The 23,938-nt window shown below is 37.0% G+C and overlaps 1 protein-coding gene across 1 annotated transcript in view; it reads left to right on the top strand.

The window, feature by feature from the left end:
- The window catches only part of HSD17B4 (hydroxysteroid 17-beta dehydrogenase 4), a 67,443-nt gene that overhangs the window by 5,446 nt on the left and 38,059 nt on the right, over positions 1-23,938 (top strand). The window contains exons 3-15 of the mRNA XM_067315143.1: positions 1,653-1,760; positions 2,258-2,317; positions 3,411-3,432; positions 3,556-3,602; positions 4,381-4,465; positions 6,189-6,376; positions 8,996-9,087; positions 11,289-11,313; positions 13,083-13,211; positions 20,657-20,763; positions 21,458-21,691; positions 22,275-22,326; positions 23,705-23,776. Of these exons, the coding sequence (XP_067171244.1) occupies positions 1,653-1,760; positions 2,258-2,317; positions 3,411-3,432; positions 3,556-3,602; positions 4,381-4,465; positions 6,189-6,376; positions 8,996-9,087; positions 11,289-11,313; positions 13,083-13,211; positions 20,657-20,763; positions 21,458-21,691; positions 22,275-22,326; positions 23,705-23,776 (1,221 nt within the window). The remainder of the gene's footprint in view (positions 1-1,652; positions 1,761-2,257; positions 2,318-3,410; positions 3,433-3,555; positions 3,603-4,380; positions 4,466-6,188; positions 6,377-8,995; positions 9,088-11,288; positions 11,314-13,082; positions 13,212-20,656; positions 20,764-21,457; positions 21,692-22,274; positions 22,327-23,704; positions 23,777-23,938) is intronic.

Here is a 23,938-nt window from a genome sequence, read left to right as displayed (position 1 = left end):
GCAGTGAGAGAACAGTGATGAATACGAAGATATTTATTGGTGCTGCCATCCCCTACTTTAGTTTTACAGTGATTCTCAAAGTGTGGTGCAAGCTTAAAAACTGATGCTTGAAAACTGATACTTGAAAACTAATGGGATTTGACAGTAACCTTTTATCATGACAGAAATACACTTAAGAATAAAGGCCTTCTGAATGCAGCCTACGATGGCACAAATTACTTCTGTCTTTCACATCAAAATTCTGTGAGCCAAAATACTTCTGTAGAAGGGTGTAGTTTATATGTAGTAGTGAGGTTAGTGTGTTGTCCTTACTTTTATTAATGTATTGGTAAAGCCTTAAGTCTCGTGTGTAATAGCAAACTTGACAAATCTGTTTAAATCCTTTGAATAATTAATCTAGGTAAAATATTGGAACTCTCTAGTATGGACACAACTAATGTTAGTTAAATTCTTGCTTACATAAGGCATTCTTAATTAAGCTTTTGTCAGCAAATTGCTGTTTTAAGTGAAGTGTAAACATATATAAACATGTCTTTAATAGAGTTATAACGTCTTAACAAGACTAGTTGAATGACATTGTTTAAATGTTTAGCACAAAATTGTCTCTTCTCTTTCTCAAAAGGAGATCAGAATTCCTAGTGCTGATCCTGACTCATTTTTTGGTTAATGTCATGTTAAAGACTTTTGGTGCTGTGGACTGGGCAGTCCTCCCACCTTGCCTATTCTAATGCTTCGCTCTTCTTGCGAGTTTTCTCTAATGCCTCATCTGAGTTGCCCTAGCTGCATGTTCAGACTATTAGTTGTTGATCTACTTAGCTTGGATATGGAAAGCAGTTTATTTCCTTTTTTCTGCATCAATTTTTTTAATGTACTTGAGTACATTGTCATATTCTGTCTTAATTCTTTTTTGCTTTTGGCTATACAAATCTGGGGGGGATAGCTTGTGCGTGTGTGTGTGGGGGGGGTTGTTTTGTTTTGTTTTTTAACTCCATGACTTGTTCATTCTGGGCTTTGTCCACGGCAATGATACAGTGCAGGTCCTGTTGATGGTGCATGCCCCAGTATGCAGACCAGCCTGGAAACAGCGCAGCTGCCTGTGTCAGCCAACAGTCCTCCCCCTGCAGGAGCAGGATCCAGAGTTCCAGGGCAGGCTCTTCTGCCTTTGTTTAGACTTCTTGATTTGTTCCATACCTAAGTTACCAGTAACATTTTAGCTACTCAGTTAAAGAGAAAACAGGAACAAAGTCTTCTAAGTCTTGTTTACAGTTCATGCAGTAGCTTTAGCAGTTTGATGAAAGAACAGAATTAATCACCTGTGAGTGGTATGGTAGATCTTAATCTCCGAACTGTAATAGTACAATTGGAGGGATAAACTCGGCAGGGCGAGTAGGTTGAATGCATGGTACGGGAAAAAAGTCTGTGTTCTGCTTCACAAGTTATTTCAAAAAAATGATATGGTATATTATACTTTTTTTAAATCCAGTAACATGACATACTGTTCTTCTCTAATTGTCAGAGATTCTCAGTGGGATCCAGGGGCAGCAGGTTTTGTTAGTGCTCTTTAAGACTTCCAATGTGGTGATGAGATAAGGAGAGACCATGAAACCTATTGAGTGTTAATCTTGAAAAATTCCTTTCTTTGTGATGCACAGTGAATGATCTTGGAGGTGACTTCAAGGGATATGGCAAAAGCTCCTCAGCTGCCGACAAAGTGGTTAATGAAATCAGAGCAAAAGGAGGGAAAGCAGTACCCAATTATGGTATGTGTTTTTTTTTTTCAGATTAGATTTAATACTTCATCTGCAGGAATAATGGACCGTGTTAAACGACAAGTTGACATGCTTAATAAAGGACTACTGTCAGCTTGCCAATACTATCTAAATAAGGTGGAATGTAATTTGGAGTAGGGAGAGAGACATTAAAACCAAGTGACATAAAGCATTTTTTTAATTAATACTCCAAACCCTTTTCTTTCACATGTTCTCTCAACATCGGGATACTGAAAGTGCCAGCAGCCATTGTCAGAGGCAAAATGGGAATGGACTCTTCTGACTCATTTTGCTTCTTGTTTTTCCTATAATGTCAGACATTGTGCAGTAGAGTGTGCCTTGGGCCATATGCAAATAGTGGCTAAATTTGAGTTTATATTGGGGTTCTACAAAGTTCTTTTTAATTCCATGGAATTAGCTATTAATATACTGGAAGTGCAATGTATACAGTTCATTCTACTTAAAAAGTCATACTTTTTTTTTAATAGATTCAGTGGAAGATGGTGAAAAGCTTGTGAAGACAGCACTTGAGGCTTTTGGGAGGATTGGTACAGTTACCTATTTCTTGTTTTAACTTGTTTGCAAGTTCAAATCTATTATAAACAGCACAGTTGACAAGAAGTGTGTGAAATACAGTGTGACTGCAGTTGAAATTATAAGTCTTGGATATCTGCAGCTCTAAATTGGTGAAACCTGAAACTTTCAAATGCAGGGGCTTTTCACTTTAAGTTTGAATGGCAGCTGCTTTGTCTTTTGGTATTTTTTAATAGAGGTATAAAGCTCAAAATAAGACTTATTTTTCTTCTTCAGAATTTTGGTACTGAATGGTGGATAATTTCTGTCTCGAAAGCTCACAAAGTTCACCAAATATTGTAACTAGTTGTCTAAAATTAGGATAAATAATGGAATTAAAGAGTCAGTCATGCTCTGTCATGTTTTGGAAGCTCTTTAGCCCATATGAAGATCAAAACGTATAGGCGCAAATTAAGAAAACACTTCAGGTATTATATCTAATGAATAAAGTTTCTGTTTTGGATATGCTGCTCCTATTTAAGTGTGAAACTTATCTAACTTTAACATTTAAGTGCCTAAAAGTACGTGTGATCCGAGCTAGCAGGAACCAAAGGAAATATTCTCCTAAGAGTTGTTATGATCCAAGTTGTTCTAGTGGCTTTGCAACTGCTCTTCAGTGGTGATTTCTGTTACTATTCGGGTTTACCCCAACAAAGAGGGTGGTGCAAACCGCATAGCGTGGAGCACTCTGGACCTCAGAGCAAGCTGCAAAACTGAGCAGGATGGCTGCATCCTGCAGGTGTTGTGTTCCCAGGTAGCCAGCACTTCTCAGTGTTTCCTCCCTGTTGGTCTTTGTCCTTTTGGTAGGCTGAGGCTTCCCTCTTCCCAAATATCTTATGGGGTTTTTTTTTGTTTTTTTTTTAATCATTGTTCAATGTTAGAATGTCCCTAATCAGGATAAGCAGCTCTAGAATAGTAACAGAGTATACATGTACAGTATTATACCTGTCATGTATGTTAGTATTAGAAGTGGGAGAAAAATTGAAATAAGCTAATAAGCTTGTACTTCATCAGCACATGTGTTCATTTAGTGTGTGTGTGTTTTTTTTGTTTGTTTGTTTTTTGCAGATATTGTTGTAAACAATGCTGGGTAAGTAAATCTAAAGTTTTTGGGTTTGCTCTTTTTTTTTTTTTCTGTTTGACTATGGAATGTCACTTTTGTGTAGACACATGTTCATCTTTCTTTTTGATTTTTCCTGACAATGTTTTCTAGGATTCTAAGAGACCGTTCATTTGTTCGGATAAGTGATGAAGATTGGGGTGAGTTGATGAACTTTGAGATTCACTTACTATGTGAAAGATAGAAGGTGCATCCCTTCCAGTCGCACAGGGAGGAAGAGAAGAGGGGAAGGCTGTCTATGCCTGACCATAGAGAATTGTGTTTGACCTTAAGGCTCATTTGTAAGCTGCTTGTGCTTAACTGCCTATTTGATTGCAAACCAGATCTGTGCTACAGTTCATGCTAGGCTTATGCAGTTCTGAAGGGGAAGAAAGGCTCTAGCTGCCACTCCTGTGTGCTGAGTGGAATACAGAAAACGGTCATGTGAAACGCAATAGTCTCTGTGAGCAGATTGCATTCATAGCCCAGTGCTGGCTGACTGAATACTAAACAGCCTTGAAAGACTGAAAACTAACAACAAAGGAAAGAAAGCTGATGCGCCAAGGAACAGAAGAACAGGGGGAACCTTCACTGAGATGGTAGGTGATGATGAGGCAGTTAACTGGCAGGCTTTTGCAAAGAGGGTCTAGCTTCTGCAGTCCTTGCTTGACTGTGCTCAAGCACAGAAGTTTTGGATGCTTGTGAATCGCAGATGAGAGAGCCCCATCAAAGAGGAGGAAGTGACTCACGTTGGCTGACTTTTGTGTTCAGGTGAACACTTCAGTGATCTATAAAAAAGGAAGAAAACACCCCTTCCTAGTCTCCATTTGAAAGTGTGAAAGAGAATGCAGTTCTTGTTATGAAGAAGAAACTAACTGTGTATTTCAAGTCGGCAAATGAATTCCTGGGTTTATTAAACTGCCATTAATTTGATCCTAGATATAATTCATAGAATTCATTTGAGGGGATCATTCCTGGTCACCCGAGCTGCATGGAATCATATGAAAAATCGGAAGTTTGGCAGGTAAAAATGTGTTTATCTTCTTCTCCCCTTCCACCCCCCCCCCCAAAAAAAAAAACAATGTGCACAGACTGCATGCCCTGGCAGTGAAAGTGTTTCTTGTCCTTTTTTCATTGTCACCTAGATGAACAAAATCAGCATCCAAATGTAAGAGATCTTATCCTTGCAATTCTGCTGCCACCACCTCCACACACAGAAACCTTTAAAGTCGCCCTTCATGTAAAGGCAGATATCCCAGACAGGAGCTACAGGGTTATAGAAATATCATTTCTCTTCCTTAGAGCTCATTAGAACTATTTGATATTATATGCATGTGACTGCATGTCTAAGAGGATTTCCTCCTACACCTCCATTGGCAGGTGCATCCAGTTCTGCTTGTGGTTCTTGTTCTTTGAGGGGTCAGTTTGCTTCCCTTTGGGCAAAGATTTGTCTTACAGTAACTGTGGGATGTTCATAGTCTATTTTAATACGCATTACCTTTAGCTGAAAAAGTGCTGTCAATTCAGAGCTTCAAGTTTTCAACTTCTGTTGTTTTTTCTGTGTCAAAACGCCAATATGATTAAATCAGTCTTGTTCTTAACCACAGTACTCACGTGTTTAAAGGAGTGTTAATTTGTTCCTCACTCTCTGACCAAAATTACATCCATTCCCGTCCAGGCAATGGGATGGGAAAGAAAAGGGAAGAAATCAGGAGCCGAGTAAGCAGGCAGAATGCATGGCTAAAGCTCAGGAGTTGCATCCATTTAGGAAAACGCTTCTTTAGGCTCCGTTTTGTTAGTGAATGTCTCTTCAGGTTATGTATATATGTGTGGCAGCTGCAGAATGCTTGCTTTCTATAGATTTTGTAGCTTTTTTTCATACTGACCATATTGAAACAGTACTAATAATACTTACCTCTTTATTTAGATTAAAAACAATGTTATTGTCCATGAAGCAAAAAATCAAAAAAAATTAAATAGACTTTGATCCCAACTATGCAGTGTGTTTACAGTATATTAGAACTGATTCTGATCAGGCTGCTTTTAGAAGTGAAGGTGCAAACTCTTCTTTTGAATTCAGATTTATGAGGAAACATGCAGCACGATGTTTTCAGGTCTCAAAACTACTATAAAACGCAGTGGTTCTAGAGCTTCCTTGTGAGCAGTTCAGTCGTCTCAACAGCAGTAGTGTTAGGGGACAAGGGACAAGATTTTGCTACCTTAGTATAAACATTCTCCCTCCCTCATGTGTTTAACATATATTAAGATTCTGTGAAAATTCTGTGAATATTGTAAGTACGCATCTTCATGTATTATCAAACAGATGTTAAGATGAAGCCATTTTTAAGGAAATGTTTTTTTTTCTGACTGTTGAAAGCATTTGTTTTTTTAATATTGCCACATGAAGTGCAGTTAGAACGTGAAAAGAAAAATACTTTTTTTCAGTACCATACCCAGTTGTCACAGAGTAGCTATTGCAGTTTTACACTATAACTCTAAAAGGTTCAGGACTCTGGTAGTTATCCACTACTGTGACTATTCTTCAGGATTTGTCTGGTGTTTGCCATCAGCCAGACAAGACATCTGTTTATTAGCAAAAAATACAAAATAATGCTTTGATTGTTGTTTTCATGTTTTCATTTGCAGGAATATAGAGACTATGCAGTATCAAAGCCAGAAAATAGTATCATGTGTAAGTAAACAACTTGAAGAGAACATTTAACTTTTTTTTTTTTTTTTTCTCTAAGAATAATTATGACTTCCTCAGCTGCTGGAATATATGGAAACTTTGGTCAGGCAAACTACAGTGCTGCAAAACTTGGCCTTTTGGGTCTTTCAAACACAATTGCAATTGAAGGCCGGAAGTACAACATCCACTGCAACACAATTGCACCTACTGCTGGATCCAGGCTGACCCAGACTATCATGCCACAAGGTGAACTATTTAAGGTCGATGTGTACTGACATTTTTCAGTGAGGTGAAGCATGGCTTTCTTATCAGTTACAAAATGTAAACCCTTTGTATTTCAAAAAATGTTAATTTGCTGTTCCTAATGTCCTTCTGTTTTTCTTTGGACTGCCAACTTCCCTATTTTATGTGTTGTTAGAAATTCTTATTTTCTGTCACAAGATACAAAGCAATTTTTGTAATTCACAAGAACAATTGCATATGGCAATGCTTTTTAATTATAGCCTCCTTCAAGATCATCCTGAGGCAGTGGAAAGGTTTGTTTCAGTAGATATGGAATCAGATACACTTGTAGGGAGTCTACATTTGTTATGGTATTGTCTGATTGCAAAATGTCTTACTTTGCACAACATCTCATGTATGTAGTCCTTGGCTCCAGGAGCAACAGGAGATGATGATGAACACAGGTGCTCAATATATTAGGTATTTCTGAATTGCACAGTTATTAATCTTTGAATACTTGAACAGGTTTTAACAGAGAACTGCACTAAGAAGCCAGTAAGGAGAATGTTGTGCAAGACAGAGCTGTGTGTAAAGCACAAACTTAGGATAAGCAGACTGACTATTTATTTTGGCAAACAATCAAAAGAAATACAAAGAATTCAGAGAGAAGCCTCTGTAAAAAGAAATTGCTCTGTAAAAAGAAATTGCTCTGAAAAAGTCTTTCAGAATCAGCCTATTCCATTTTTCTTTCCCCCCCCCTTTTTTTTTTTCCCCCCCCTTAGTGATAGGCAGAGTTCAAAGTCAGGCGAACCATTACATTTTCCAGACTGATATACAAGATAGCGAAGACTAATATATTTTGTACAGTCATGCATGGATTGTATGCAGTGACTTTGTTTGACTAAGTTCTCAGTAAAGTGTTCTGTTTTAGGTTTAAATAATTCAAGTGATTGGAAAACCCAGCATCTCCGTAGGTAGTCAGTTCCAGGGATTTATTTCACTTATTTACATAAGTGTCACATATGTCAAGGCTGCAGATGCTGGCTTTTTAAGCTTAAAAAGGAGTTCAGTACTTGGAATGTCTTTCTGCCTGAAGATATTCACATACAGTGATAAAACCACCTCCTAATTTTCTCTCAGTTATGTTTAAGAGTGAGATCCTTAGGTCTCCCTATAGGACAGTTTGTTATTGTCCAATCACTTATTTCTTCCCTCCTTCACAATTTTCCTTTCCTCCTGCCCAATTTTTTCAACTACTCCTAAAGATTTGGGCATCAGAACTTGAGAAATATTTTCCTAAGCCTTATCAATTTGTCCATGGAATCATAGTCAGTACTTTCCTGTTATGGATTCTTAGATGTTTGCAAGCAATTATGCTGTAGCATTGCAACAGTTGGGTATGTTCAACTTCTGGTCCATTTTAGTTTTGTTCTTGCTAGTAGTATAAATGCAGTCTGCATCTCCTGGGTAGTGTGTTTGTGGCTTTTTTTTTTTTTTTTTTTTAACTTCTACCAGCAATTTCTTAATCCGTTTAACAGTGGATTAGTAGCATTAGTGACAGTTTAGTGCTAATTTTTGGAACAGAAGGTTGTGTGACATGAATTGAAATGCTTTAGAAAAGCCTAAGGCTTTTTTGATGCACTTATAAAGTTACGAAGTATAACTCCGTATTAAATGAAGTTCTGTCTCCTGTTACCTTCATGGAAGTTCTAAAAATGAACTTCTATTACTTCAAGTCTGCTCTTAAGAAATATCTGTTATGCTAAACTTTTCAAACTGTTTATGTCTCAGGGTATATTTAAAAATGCTGAAGTGCTAAATGACTTTTAGCTGAAGAACAGCTATATATCTATTGCTTCTGAAACAATAATATTTTCAAACCTGAAAAAGGAAATTAAACAAATTTAATTACTTTTTTCAGAAAGTTGATAGAATATCTGGTAAGAGCTGCCTGGAAAGTCACCTTTCTGCTATATGACAGGTTGTTAGTTTTCCAAATTTTTTTCTTTTGTTCCAGATGACAATGAAAATCCAAAAAATCAATATATAAATTTATTGGGGCTGATCACTCCCAATACTTCATTTGGAAACCTTGGAATGTGTCACTTCCAAATGAGTTATTTCTCAAATATTCAGCAGCTGCAATTCTTCTCATGTTCCTCTTACTCATAACTGAATACCAGATTGAAATGGAAGTTGCTCGGGTACAGCTCTGTCTGGCTTATGTCCAACTGGCTTGTCCTTGTTTCATGTTGCTGGTCAGCTGGGAGTGTCCAAGCTTTGGCCTAAATTTCCTCAGTTGAGCGTTTAGGCAGCTACTTGGCTTTGCTGTCTACACATTATGGTGTTCCCAACACTGAGAGTCTTTCATCTTTCCGGCCCAGAACCAATGTGATCAGGTTTAGAGGAAGTACATCCTCTAAACAAGTCCTCTATCACAACTTGTTCAGATTTAACAAGTCTTCAAATACTTCATTTTGTTTGTTCTTTCTTTTCACTGCAAAACTCTGTTGGTTATATTCTGCCTGGCTCTAGTGATGATCAGAACGTGTTAGAATAATAATTTGGTGAAATTGTATTGTATTTCTATTGTATGATTTTTTATTTTTCTCCTCCCTTTCCCCTACCCCCCATTTATTCTAGATATGGTTGATGCTTTCAAACCAGAGTATGTTGCTCCCTTAGTTCTTTGGCTTTGTCATGAGAGCTGTCAGGAGAATGGCAGTCTGTTTGAGGTAATTTTTTTTTCTTGCTTGCTGGAAATTAATGATTTGCTTTTACTCTGTGCAGTTTTAAACTTTCTGCTAAAGCTGAATTATCATGTGAGATTCTGACAATGTAATGACCACAAAATGTGGATTATGTACTGCATACTCAGCATAGTGAGTAATATTTACCTTGTTTTGTATATGACAAGTATGCCAAGCAAAAGCAAACCTGTCAAATGCTGGTGTGTGCTCAGAATGTTATCAGTTGTTATAATTCTTATTGTAACTTTTTTTTTCTAGTCTAAAGTAGACCAAAATCTTACACTTCTCCAGTAATGTGTTAGCCTTGCCAACTAGATCTAGTTGTTTAAGACAGGCTTTTCTTTTACTCTCTTCTCTCGTATAAGGTCCTTTGTTTATTTATATGCTGTTTTCTGTCCTCCTCCTCTGTAACAATACGTTTTTAACATATTAACATGCATTTGATTTATCTGGAAGATTACAGTATGTTCATAAGCTACACGTAATTTGAACTGTACATTAACAGTGTACCAATACAGTGGTGTGGCATTATGTTAGGAGTTTGACACCTTCCATAGGAAATGTGCTTTCTAGGTAATTTCTTGAAATACCTTATTTTATAATCTTTTGAGGTAGTATTTTCTTGGCTTTGTAATAATAATAATAAATCTACCAAATCATGGAAGACTTTACCACTGACTGGTAAAAGGGGAAAAAAATTATTTTAAGGTAGAGGACTGTATTTTTTTCTGAAATAAGTTCTACTTTGTAAGTACCTCTGTGGTTTTTGTCCTTTTTTTTAAAGGGTTAAAAAATGAGAAAAGTGTCTTTAACAAGATATTCCCTCTTCCTTCTTTTTTAAGGTTGCATTTCCCCCTCATGCTTCCTCAGACCAGTGACATAAAGACAGTGGTTCTTTCCTGGGAACCTTCTGTTGTGTAGAAAATAGTACACAGTGTGTTTGGCGCACCCTAGGATGTGTTCCCTGCTGTAGTTGCCAAGGAATGCAGTGGCTTGGTCTTAAATGGTATTGACCAAATAGTATTAAAATTTTACCAGCCTCTAGAAAATGTAGGGCTGATTCTTTTCTGAACTCTGGAATTCTGTGTGTGTGTGAAAACAGATGAATGTTGAAATAAATGGGTAAAGCATTTTTAAACAATTAAAGCACAAAGTGTGGAATAGCAACTAATTCAGGATTTGCGTTTTCTGATTCCATGCAAAGATAACTCTTCTTAAAACTTGAACTGAAGTAATAAGAGGGAGCTGTTTTTCATAATTAAGTAACTGTATGCTATATAATATGCTTTCTCAGCTTTATGCTGGTCTGAAAGCCTCTTTTCTTACATAAGTGTTTTCTTTCCATCTGTCATAGTTTCTCTGTGGTTAGTATTGGTTGTTTTAAAATTTTGGGATCTATCTACTTATGCTGGAACTTTTGTGTTTAAATTGTCACTCCTGCTCTGTATACACAAAGCATGTATGTCATTCAGTAGGGTACATATGCTCTTATTTGCTGTGGGCCCCTGTATGCTACTAAGGGAAGTGTGAAGGGAAAGAAAGTGTCAGTGGTTTTGTCACGTATACCTGCAATTCCAAAGGTAGTTCTAATGGGAAATGGTTCGAACAATCCAAGTTGAATATCTTCAAAACAAAAGCATATATTTTCTTAGGAGAGATCTGTGTGTTACGTTTGTGGCTAAGTTGCATCTCTCTAGTTATTTGAGTAAGTACTACTTAAGGTAATGTTATTAATAGTTTATTCAGTATCCAAAAGAAGGGATTATATCCTTCACTTCTGCTTCCCCCCCACCCTGGAAAAAAAGTATGGAAAAAAAAATCAATTATTTTATTTAAGTCTACGTGTTTAAAAAGGTACCAGAGCAACTACTTCAAAATGAAGTTCATGTTTCATTCAAACACACAGAAAGCAACTTGCAGAAAGGATGAATTACTTAGTTATGGAATGCATATGGGCACACTCATCAAAATGTTAGCTCATAAATTGGATGGAAGTAGTTATCTCCCATCAATATCTTGTTCTTGAAATTTTATATTGATAGCATTCCAGTGCTTAACTAAAATTAATTACAATTAGCAGTATTTCAGAAACTTCACTGTATTGAGTTTGTTCTGAACTATAGTTTTGTTTCACCAAAACCTCGTTTAGTAACACATGATAAGCTGATGATTTTCTTTCTTGGCAGGTGGGAGCCGGATGGATTGGAAAATGTAAGTGTTTGCAGTGTTGCAAGGTTGGCTTTGAGTTTTCATTTGGCAACAAAATTATGCAGCCTATTTTTGTAGTTACCTCTACTCAAGACAGTTTGTTTAGCAGAGAATATTAGGGAAGACCCAGGGTTCTGTGGTGGCTACTTATATTAAGTAAAAGGGACAAATTTCACTACAAATGGGAATCTGTGAAACTCTGTACGCTGTGCTGTGTTATGCTTTGAGCTGATTAACAGTAATTGAAAATCTGCCTAAGTAACATTAACTCTTGGATACTAAGGATATCTTGAAGCCAAAAGTGTATTTATTTATTTTTAATTTTTTTTTTCTTGTGGCATATACATGCTGCCCTTTCTTAACTACTTCCTTTTTTCATGGTATAAAAGTACCACTGATCACTGATACTAGTAAGCAGACTTTTTTTAAGTTCCTTGCCACTCCTATAAAAATATTATTGATATACATTGACCTCTTGAGGCAACTTGCCTTATAATTACCAGTAGTTGCGCCAGCTAAGTAGTTGCCTTGAGTGACTCCAGAAACTAGCTTAAGTAAGAGAGGAAAGAATACTCACGGACACCAGTGACTGTTGAGCAGATGGGAAACTTAGTTGAGTGTGTGAAAGCTCATTAACTCTTTTCCTAAGTAGATGGAACCTAGTACAGTGTTATTTTCTTACAGTAAGGACTTTCCAGCCTACATGAATACCATCAGCATTAGTGTGGGTTGAAAAATAGGACCATTAAATTCAAGAAGTTCTTCCCCCTTCTTTCAAAGGGACATTCCCCCCCCACACACACACACACCCTTGAAAAAGCAGTGAATTTTGTCCATTTCTGATTGACTATGAACATTCTAATGGCTCTGGAACTGGCTCTGGACAGCTTTTCCTGGGTAGCATATTAAACAGGTTAAACAAACCAGAGCAGCAGTGTAAAACCTTTTGTTGTGCTTCACGAGGAGTAGAGTTTTCATGCAGCTGAAGATCTCTGGCTCCTCCTCATCTCTGGTCAGAAGAAAAGAACCTTTTTCATCATTGTAGTAGTTTCTGTTGAGACCTTTAAAATGAGAACAGGTCACTACTAATGGAGTATCAGTATGGCCTTATTCATTGCCAATTGCTAATTGGGAGCAAAAAAAAAAAAGGATTAATTGGGATCCAGGAAATCAGTATTCTTCCAGAACTGGTTTCATGTTTACCTGGTTACCAGTTTCCAGAACTGGTTTCATGTCAAGTTACCAGTAACTTTCTCTGAGGTATCAGTATTGAGATATGACTGTGGGAACAATTTGGAGATGCTGGCTACTGTATAAACATTCTTTAATAGATAACAAGCAGTTTTCACATTTCCCCTATCGTTTCCCAAGACTTTCAGAAGATCCTAAGCAGCAATAGCCAAAATCTTGTCAGAAAAGAATGTCTCTAGATGCAAACTGGCTACAACTTTTTGCTAGAGAGGATCCAAAACCTGATGTAATATTTCCCAAGAGCAATCAGTTTGTTGTTGGCTTTAGTGAAATTTAAAACCAATGCTCTTGCTTTTCTAAGCATTAGTGGAAAGCAGTGAGCCCTTTTAGTTCCTTCCACTAAAAGTGATACTGGTGAATTATGTTGGAGAGCTTTTAAACTGTTCCTTTTCTCCGCAGACTTGCAAGCAGTGACCTAGATGAAAAGTGCTCTAAAGAAAAGAAAAGTTTCTTCATTTCTTACTGTGATAACCAGCTTGAACTCTCTGGTCAATGTCTCCCATTTCCGTTCTTTTTATTAGTGCGCTGGGAACGATCCTTGGGTGCTATTGTCAGAGGAAAGAATCAACCAATGACTCCTGAAGCAGTGAGAGATAAATGGGAGAAGGTCTGTGACTTTGATAGTGCCAGCAAACCCAGGAGTATCCAAGGTGAAGAAGACTTTGATAATGTAGATGGTTTGGGCGAGCAAAGGTTAAAAGAGATTACTTTTTTGACAGACATTTACTGAAGCTTTTCTTTAAATAAAAAGTCTACCAAATTAATTAATTCTTCTGTGCATGTGCAACATTAATCATTTGTTCTTTCAGTAGTCAGATCTTTTTGAGGCTACTTTTGTGTTCTCATTTGTCAAATTAAGACAGCTTATCTTTCTCCGTAAGAGTTTTCCAGTAAAGTGAATTGTGTTATTTTATGTATTACAGCCAAATTATAAGCAATGTTTTATTTGATTGGACCCAAATATAGGTAGAAGCAATGTTTTAAGAGATGGTATGTTCTTTTCAGTCCTCGAATCCTGAAATTAGTCCTAGACATTTCCATACCAAAAAGATGTCTGGTTAAGGAGTCAACTGGTGTAACACAGCAAGAGAGCTTTTCCTCCCTGCCTCCTCTTCTTGGGTAGCACCAACCCTTTTGCTGGTGACCAAGATGACTGTCTCTTTATGGCAATATTTTGCCTCTTTTCTTTCTTTCTTCTCACCCTTTGTCTCTGGCTTTTGCCAAAATGACTCTGATCATTCCTGCTGCTGTACTTGCTTCTCTTTCATCTTCCAAGATTTCTTTCTCTCCTGTGTCTTAGGTCTCTCTCTTTATTTAGAACCATAGTTGTCATAGTTCTTAAATAAACCATACAGACTATTTTTTGCCTTTTCACTGCTTTCCAACACTTCTCAAAAAGCTGCCCTCAAAATTTGCCAGTGTGAGTTACAGGTGTTTAATATCCCTGACAGTGTGTTCTTAGTATCCATGTGGTTATTTAGCTGAAGGGTTGAGTATTTGTCGAATCAGGAAATACCAGCTTACAGGGGTTTTGGGGGCATCCTTATATTCAACACCAGTTGAATTTCAAAGATCTTTAGATTGCCAGAAAACACAGTAGATGCTTAAGCAGTTTGTCTTGAAATCCCTAGGATTTATAGAAACAGAAGGGATACATTTTTTAGATGCATAAACAAAACCAGAAGAGTAGACCCTTTGTCCTTTTCCTCAGATCTTGGTAATGTGGCTAACTGTACAGTAGTTCTGCATCACATTCATTGTTTTGTTTTCACTTGTCTTTGACTTACAGATGTCCCTTTTCCAAATGTATGTCAACTTATAAATGTTTTCTCTCCAGCTGTGGAATGACATTTATAACAATGTTATCCCAGTTTTATAGCTTCTGTCTTCTAGCCTGTCACTTGTACTGCTATGTTTTTATGTGTTGCAAGCAGAAAAATGTTGTAGATGGGGATTTCCATTGAAAGTCATTTCAGGCTAAACTCTGCATATGATAGACCACATCTGTCTCTTGTTCCCCTTTGGACCAAAAATTGGACAGGACTTTAGATTTAGGAAGTAAAAGATGTGCTTACAGGACAACATAGCAGATTTCTATAGTCAGGAAATTTGTAAAGGGTTCCTTAGCATAGGTCCCCTATGCAGATAACCTACCTTAGCTGTTGTGCTGTTATAAACTTAGACAAAATATAGCATTGTCCTTTCGGTGACATCAAGTCAGAGGTGTACTGCTAGGCTGAATGAAAAACCTTTAATTATTTTCTTATCTGTAAGAATTAGCAGAAGAATTGATCAAAATGCTGAAGAAATTATTTGATCAGATTTAATTTTTAAATACTACATTAAAAGTTTTTCCTGCTATGAGAGTCTCTACTTCATTGCCTAAAGGCATTCGACTGTTAAATAAGGGAAACTAATTAAAGTGCTTGCATTAAAAATGAAAAGCTACAACGCCTAATATCTGCAAGTTCAAACTCTTAGAAGATTTCATTAAAATCTATTACCAGCATTAAGTTATTTGATGCTGTGAAGAGCAATTATGTACTAACCATCACGTACAATTATAAAAAATACAATTAGATAAAGTATTTGCTTGTAATTCACTAGAAAATCCCATAATCAGAGATGTTAATCTTGATTCATTATTTGAGCATACTGATAAGAGCATTTTGACTTTAATTTCTTCTGGATTACAAAAAGTAGGATGCTCATGTGTTATTTGAAAGGTAATTTCTCCTACATCTGTAACAACCATGCATAACTGAATACTTGGATTTATTTTGTACTTTTTTTACACAGAATTTTCTTTTTTGAAAGCACAGGGGGAAGTCATCCTCTTCAGGATAAACAAGTTAAATGCTCATTATCTAATTTATGGTTGATAATGTAGTTAGAGCCCTGTTTAGCAACCCTTACTCAGTGTTTGAACTAGAGCACGTTTGCAGTTGTGTATTTCAGCTGTTGGAGACCCTGAACTTTGAAGGCTGACAGGAAGCACAATCTCATTTTCATGTATTAGTGGTGATCCTCTAAAACTAAATGATTAGATTCTTAAAACCAGTCTGATTAAGAAGATCTGATTTATTTTTTTTCCCCCTTCTTTCTGTCATTCTGTAACTTTTTTAAGCACTTCCAAAGTTTCTAGGTTTAGCTCGTTTCCTTGATATGTAAACTGAAAGATAAACAGCTCTTGCTGTACCAGAATGATTTTATAGGGTTTGTGCAATTTTTGTTAACAGGAAATAGCGAATTGTCACTTGATTTGGCCGTTGGTGTTTAATTCAGTAACTTGTGGAAGTTTCTTGGATATCATGACGATGTGCTCAGTAAAGCAATAATTCCTGGTAGCTAGTTGTCCTGCATCCTTCTGAATGAGCAGCTGCTGATTGTGCAATAGTCTTTTGCCCCGCTCCAACCTCCCACCTCAGAAGCTCTCTGATGCAGTGGGGTGAATAACTGACTATTCGTGCCTCCTCATTTTGCTTTTAATGCCTCAGGTGTCTTTGGGTGTTCTCTATAGTTTTTTCCTAAGCCTACAAGCTTAGTTCCTGGTGTACATGGAGAAGTTCTGGCAGTTCCTGTCTGCTTCCGGACATTTCTGGTTATAGTCCTGTTTAACTGGCAAAAGATATGGTTACGTATACCTTCACTGCATTATGTCCTTTTAACAAAAGAGAAATCTGAGAACAGACACTTTTTTTTTTCTTTTTTTTTTTCTTTTTTAAAACAAGCTATGTGACAATTTAGGCCTCATGAAGTCATAGAGATTGAGGATTTAGTTTTGTTGTAATATGCATTCTCCTCTGGTCCTTGTATCAGGATTAGATGATAACAGTGTATTTAATCCAATGTGAAAATGTCACGGCCTCTGAGGCAGCTGTGAATCTGCCTTTTGTGTTAGAGCTTTTGCCTGATATGGATGATGATGCTAATTTTCTTGCTAATAATTAAACTGAATTCATAGTTCTAACTTACTTTATACTGCTTCAGAATCAGCTAGAAGTCTTCCAAGAAGATAAGCAGTGCGTAATCAAAGCCTTCGGGTTAAGACGCAGAATCAAGTTACAGTGGCTTTCCAAGTTTCTGTGCATCAGCTGAGCCACTGTAACGAACTCCATGTGCGCCCTTAGGCAGCAGCAATTGCAGAATAATGTGGCTTGACTGAGCCTTTACTAGAGAAGGATTGATCAAACTCTCCTTTGCAGTTGGCTGTAACTCAGCTGACAAATTTGTCATGGTAACATGATTGCATGCTTTGAGACAGTGTGAGGTCCTGGACCCCTGCACCAGGGCATGCACAGAAAGACCAAACTAGATGTGATACAGGAGCTTCTGAACATGTGCTGCATGTGCAATAGGTTGCAGTTGTGTATCAGACCTACTGCACGTTGGCATGTTGCCTCCTTGTATTCCCTTTAAGTCAAAGCTAGGTCTGGTAGGCCTTGCCTTCACAGGGCACTACTTCCTTTTGTGTCCTAGTCTTTCTTCCTGTTATCCAAAGGGAGAAATCAAGTTGTGTTCTGAGATAGGTGGAGGACAGCTCACTGGGCTGCAGGCTGTGTATTACATACAGAGTACTGTAGTATGTATTGCACAGATGTTCAGCTGTTTTTGTTTTCTAAGAAAACAGCACTGGTTCTGTCAGTGTTCTCTGTCCTCTGCCCCTGGTAAGAGCCGTATCTCTTACCCTCCATCTTGCCCTTAATTCTGAACATGCTAGCAGGTTTTAGCTGAATCTTGCAGGTCTCTATCAAGCTCTTGTGTTCATGTGCATTTTTAATTCTCTTAGAAGCTGTAGAAGTACAGAAAGCAACTTGAGTATTCACACTGGCTGACTTCTGGCTGATTTCAAAGGCTGACTTCTGGTGTAGAGCAAATTAATATTAAATACATGGGAGGTGTGTATGTATATATATGTGTGTGTATATAAAAATGAGAACTTTGCACATGAGACAAAAATTGTTCCAGCTTCAATTTCAGCTTCCTTTGTATGTGTTTAAAAGAGTTAAGCACTGGTGCCAGTTCTTCCATACTTTAGGGGTATGGTTCATATACAATGTCCCCAAATTAGAAAGTGAGAGGAATACTTTTGGAAAGAGCCAGGCTTTGCTATGGCTATGCTCAACCTTGCTTCTTCAGGTGAATCTTTTCCTGCTGTCTGCTCATGATTTGCTCTATAGTAGCAGACCATGCTGGGGGTAGTGAACATTTAAGGTTTTAGAATTCATTGATAATAGGACAATTAATAATCAACATTAACAATGACAAAATCAATAAAAAGATTTCCTACTATTTTTGTTTCTGAGGAGATTATACCCTCCCATGCTATTTCTTGGATCTTAAAAGAACCTCTCTTGGCTTGTCAAGTCAGGTATTGAAAAGTAGAAATTGTCATATTTAAGTTTGCTTGTGAAACCTTAACTTCAGACTTCCTTTTGTGTTTACATGACTGAAACCTCATGATAATGTACCACTCTATGCTTCCCTCCCCCTCTTTTACATTCAGTACACAGAATGAATGCACAAAAAGAAAAAATGAAGATTGTGTGAACTACCCTAAAACTCACTTCCTAACTTGAAGGGCATGAATTCACAATCTGTTTTTTTTATGTCTCTGCATTTATTACTGACAACCACAAGGTGCTGCAACCAGAAGCAGAGAAACATTTATGTGGAGCAAGTAGTTACTACTTAATGAATTTGTAATATTTCATGTTTCTTTTTTTGGCAAGCTGGTAGCCCATAACAATGGACTTGATCTTAACCTCTGTAGTATTTAATACAATAATCTAATTTACTTCTCCTTTGAAATTGTAACCCTACCTCACATAAAGGTTTCATATCTGGTCAACTACTAGAATATCACTGTAAATTTAATGCTATAGGCATTAGTCCAACTTCTTAGACCAGGCAGCAGAAGGCCAGTGAAGACTGAAGTGAATTAGTACGTTGAGGCACATCACTCACACATTACTGTTGCAGCCCTTTAAAGATGAAAGAAATATAGTATTGGGGTTCTTGACTGGAAGAGTTTAGTAAGCTAATAGCTCAGGAAAAAAGAAAGCAACTTTCTTCTTTGGTCTTTAAAAAAAAATCTTTCCCTTCCCTTGGTGATATTCTAGTAGCTTACTTATACCCCTGTAAACTGCCTGAAAGGTTTCTTTTTAAAAATGGTGTTGATATTAAAGTTATTAAGACCTCTTTGGAACATAAATGTATGCATATTGTATACTTTCTACTGAAATCTCTCAAGAAGTTTGGGTCTACAGCCATACACGCATCTCATGCTTTAGATGTCTTTATCATGGATGTAAAGAAATAAACCCAGGAGCCCTTGAAAGAACTTTCCATCCTAAAAGAGAGCTCTTTCCACATAAATATGCTTTGAAAATCAGCAAGACTCTTACTTAAATGATTCTGATATGGTCCAGGTCAAGTACTGTTGCTGACTACAAATATAGCCATAGGCCAAAGTTTAAAAACCGCTTCTGCTGAAGCCTTTTAGAGTTAGGGTAACCCCCAACACATAACCTTAATATTCACCTGTATACTAAATAATTAGCCATTTTTAGAGTCGTGTCATTTCATGTACTCTGGAAGAAAGACTCCTTATACAGGAGACTGCAGCATTCTGCATACTTTAAATTATTGGTTTCTCTATTACTGTTTGTCTTAATGTATGTAATTGCATGTAAAATATATATTGGTAATCTACTTTTGTGATTTCACCATTAAAAATGATAATTATTTCCCTGCATGGAAAATGGGTTGTGGACATAAAAAGGAGGGAAACATTCAGAATTATTCAGAAATCAAAACTTTTCCCTTGCAGATTCTAAAGCAATGTCTTTCTAAAGCTGCTGTTCTAACCTTGCAAGAGTGGTAGAAGCAGTCTGCTTCTCCCAGCAGCTCAATATTGCCTTTCCTTCATGCATTTCATGATGGATTTCCTTTTAAAGGGTTCTCGTCAGTTACAGCTTTCTTATATCTTGCATGCTTTCAGCTTTATGCAAAGCGACAGCGCCTGTACCCAAAGCCACAGCTTGTGTTTAGTGGAAGTGGCTACAACTTTACATTTGTCTGGTAGATGTTCCTATTTTTTCATGAGACTCGGGCCACAAATAAAATATTACAGTGGTACTGGCAGCAAGATTGGGAAGCAAACTGAAGTTTAGGAAATCAAAAATCTACAAGAGAAATATGCAGCTAGCTTGAGGGATATTTAGAAGAATGCTGTGCAATAGAAGCACAGTTGGTAGGAGCCTGAGGGACAGTGGGAGTCAGTATGGGGATATGAGTTTAGAAGCTGAGATGGACACCCACGCAGTGGAAGTGAGCAGCTAAAAGGTAAAAGTAGTTAAATAATGTGTTTCTCCATTACTTTAAACACTTTTTTCCTCTGTGCATGATTTTCACCACTTTCTGTCTGACCCTTTCTAACACCAGAATGCTCAATATCGATTTTATCCATATTGAGCTTCAAGGAGACAGATGTCCTTGATGGTCTGCATTTACCGTGGCTGAGCTCTGTATTTCCTCTATGCATCATCTCTTGTAATCTTGACATTGTTCAAGCCTCAGTTGTATTTTTCCTTACAATGTGATTCAGGGAAGAGGATAACCACGAGGAGAGATGCCCAGTTACTTGTATTGCAAATAATTTTAAAGATAAGGAGAGGTGTACTAACTTTCAGATGCTTACTTTTGAGACAGTTGAAAAATAATGCTCATTATCTTCTCTTAATACCATGGTTCTGGGAATAAAAGAAATCAAATATTTGCTGACGTATTCTATTTGGCTTAGCTGTTGCTGTATAGCATGAGTTGTGTTTCAGGCACTTGAAATAAATGTCATAGTTGACTACTGGGTGCAGAACTGATGGAGCAGGTGTAGAGACTGCTTATCGCTAACTAGTGCATAGATGTCTATAAAATGCAGCACTGTGCTCAACTGGTAAGTATATGTTTTTTGTGTTTAAAAATGAATTGAGAAGTACTAAGCTAAGGCTCATTTGCTTGCATGTTTGTGGCATGTCAGATTGAAGTATCTTATTTCTGGCTGTTTTCCAATGATTTTTTCCTTTCCTTTCTCTAGAGTCCATAAGTGTTTTGAATGATGCTCTAAGTCAGATAGAGTCTCAAGGAAATGTTTCTATGAATTCCACAAGCTCTGGTTCAGTCGTCTCTTCAGCTGTTGACACTGTAAGTACCTCTTCCTACAAGGCACACTTATAGCTAGCTGAAAACCTTCAGCAAAGAAGCTTATTCCATTGGTAATCAACCTCCACTCCGGCTTGCTGTCTGCAAAAAGAAAGGTGGGTTTAAACTGTGGAATGAGAAAGTGGAATAAGAAACATCTCCAGATTCCGCTCTTCACTTTCCTTACTGTTGGTGGAACTCTTGAGGTTAAATGTATTGAATCCTCTATGATACAAGTGCTTGTAAATTCTGCAAGCATCTTTAATTAGGGTATTGTTCAGAAACAGGAGCAGGGGCTTGCTAGGCAATTCATTTTTTTGTTCTCTGTCTCTCTCCTTTTTTATATGTACTTTTACTCTTCCTAATTTTATTACAGTGTTAATTATTTCACTCATGATTGGTTTTCAAAAGATATTTATAACACGGCTGGGAGCTGAGCCATATGAAGTTACACCATTTATTCTTGAAGTAAATTGCTTGCAGAAAGCTATAATGCATTGTGGTAGGGTTTCCTGGACTGCAACAAATACAGTAATGCGTTACAGCATATTTATTGCTTACACAGCACATTTACATGCAACTATACTTTTAAAAAAATGCTCAAACACGTATTGCTTGATATGAGAATTGTAGGAAGAATACATGTGTAATATTAAAGAGTACCAAGTTTTATTTTATGCTAACTTCTAATTTCTAGGCAAACATCATTGGCCGGGAATTGGCTACCAAAGTGTATACATATACTCACTTAGAGCCTATTCTATATGCTCTTGGTGTGGGAATGTCAACTAAGGATCCAGATCACCTAAAATTTCTCTTTGAAGGAAGTGAAGAGTTCTGCTGTTTACCTAGCTTTGGAGTTATTCCTGCTCAGACTTCAATTTTTGGTGGTGTTCCTTCTCTTCCAGGACTAGATATTGATTTCACAAAGGTATGAAAGAATTAAGTAACTATTTTTGTCTATGCTTTATGTAATTATAAATTGATGGCAATCAGCATGTTTATAATACTTATAAGTGTGCTTCCTTCTAGGAAAGGAAAACTCAGTGTTTTGTATTCTTGCATCCTAAGAAGTAATTTGTCTAGTTCACTTATATAGGCTGTGTTTTCCTAAGCTGCTATGAATTACCAATTTTGTGTTTAAATTCTAACTTGTTATAAATATATTTTATTAAAATGCAAAAGCTTATATCTTGCTCTGAAAATATATTTTGTTGGGGAGGAAATTAAAAAAAAAAGTCTTATTTTGAGAAATGCTGTTTTCTAATAGTAGCTGTATGCTATAGGTAATCTCTGCTAACAGTTTGAATAGTAGTTTAGACCTTTTTTACTTAGTGGGCTGTGAAGTTCTTACAGTAGGCAAACTCCTAGATTTGTCTATATAGATGTATTCCCTTCTGTAAACTTGTAATATTTTTGTTTCCTTCCTGAAATATCTGTACATTCATTTGTAATTGTGATGGGAGAAGCAATAGAATATATTGATTGTTATAGCATTGCCTGTCTTTACATAGATGCTGCATGGTGAGCAGTATCTGGAGCTGTATAAGCCATTACCAACCTCAGGTCAGTCCTTTGTGTTGTGGATTTGCTTGTCACTATGACAACACTTCTTGTAGCCACATTATAAATGGAAATAGGGAGACACTGCTTCAAACTGGATTTGTTGCATCTTCTTTTTGCAAGGGGTGGGGGAGAGTAGAGGCAACCTGCTGCATTGTTGAAGGAACTGTGAAACTCTGTTCTTTGGAAAAGTGGGATCAGGTATTGCTCTTCGGTGGTGTACTTAGTACACTCATGCCTAATCTTTGAAATAATAAAAATAAATCTGTAATTGTTTTCGCTTTAGGTGGTCTGAAAAGGAATGAGCCGATTATTTAAGCTGATTATTTATGCTACACGCTGTTCTTCTGTTGCTTCATGCTGTTGCTCTTATCATTTGATATTAACTAGCAGAACTTTTAATTATTTCTCCAAGGTTGTATCACAGTAGTTTTGTAATGTTTACCTGAAATTACTTTGACAGTGGTTGCATCCTTGCACCTCTAAGAGGATAAGATTTAAATTAGGTATATTAAGGAGGAATGGACATCTTGATGAGGAGGCTTGAAAATATTTCTTGTTCTTCCTGTCAAAATTCTTAACATATTATTTACTGCAGTAGCAAGCTCTTTTCCTAGGTGAATATGTATTTCCAAACTGCAGCACTTGACAGGTGGTTGTTAGACTCATTCAGGATATGTGTGCATGTGTCTGGGTTTCTTCTTTAGTTATTTTTAAAAAATGAGGTTTTCCAGAGTGTAGAACAGGGGGAAAAAAAAGTATGAACCAGTGATAAATGTTATGTTTTTTTATGGTAGCAAAAAGGAAATGTGTGAATGCTGTATTCATTTCAGGACAGTCTGATAATAGATTGCGAGGACTCAGTGAGGTCTTTTTCCCCCACACCTCCGTTTCATAGGCTGATTATACATGTGCCTACATAGCTCTCTAGAACAATAGTATCATTTAAAAAACAAACAAACAAAAAAACTTCATAAATCAGTCAGTATCAGCTCCTGAGTTGAGCTTCCCCTCAGTAGAACTGTAATCATCTCAACCCTCTTGAAGTTGGGGTACACTCTTCATGATAGGAGCTATCTTTAGAGTGAGTTACATATTTGAGTATGAAATGTGATTTGTTAGCTCTGAATACACAAACTAACAAGGTTCTAATAAAAAAACAAAAAAAACCAAAAAACCCTCCAAACTCCCAAATGCTCAGCTATGTTCAGTTTCATTAATTTTGTAATAAATTCCCATGTAATCTTACGCTAAACCAAGATTTGTAAAGATCCCCAGACTCACGTTATTGTTATTATTTAAGAAATGTAAAGAGAGAGCTGCACAGTTCATCATTGAAGCAAAACCTTGAAACATTGTGTGTATTCTTGTTCTCTTACAGGGCAGTTAACTTCAGTTTCAACTGTTGCTGATCTACTCGACAAAGGTTCAGGAGCTGTCTTGCTCGTAGATGGTAAGAAGGTTTATGTTGTTTTAAGGGCATGCAGTTAAATCCGACAGGCTTAACGTTTAACTAGCTCTAACAGTGACTGCTAGCCTTTCCACGCTGAAGACCTTGTTAAATCTCAATGAGAGCTGAGAAATGAGCTAGTTTGCAATAGCTGTGTAATGTCTA

This window comes from Apteryx mantelli, chromosome Z, assembly GCF_036417845.1.
Source record: "Apteryx mantelli isolate bAptMan1 chromosome Z, bAptMan1.hap1, whole genome shotgun sequence".
NCBI lineage: Eukaryota > Metazoa > Chordata > Aves > Apterygiformes > Apterygidae > Apteryx > Apteryx mantelli.
The sequence above is the reverse complement of the archived record's forward strand: the minus strand, read 5'-3'. Positions and strand labels throughout refer to the sequence as shown.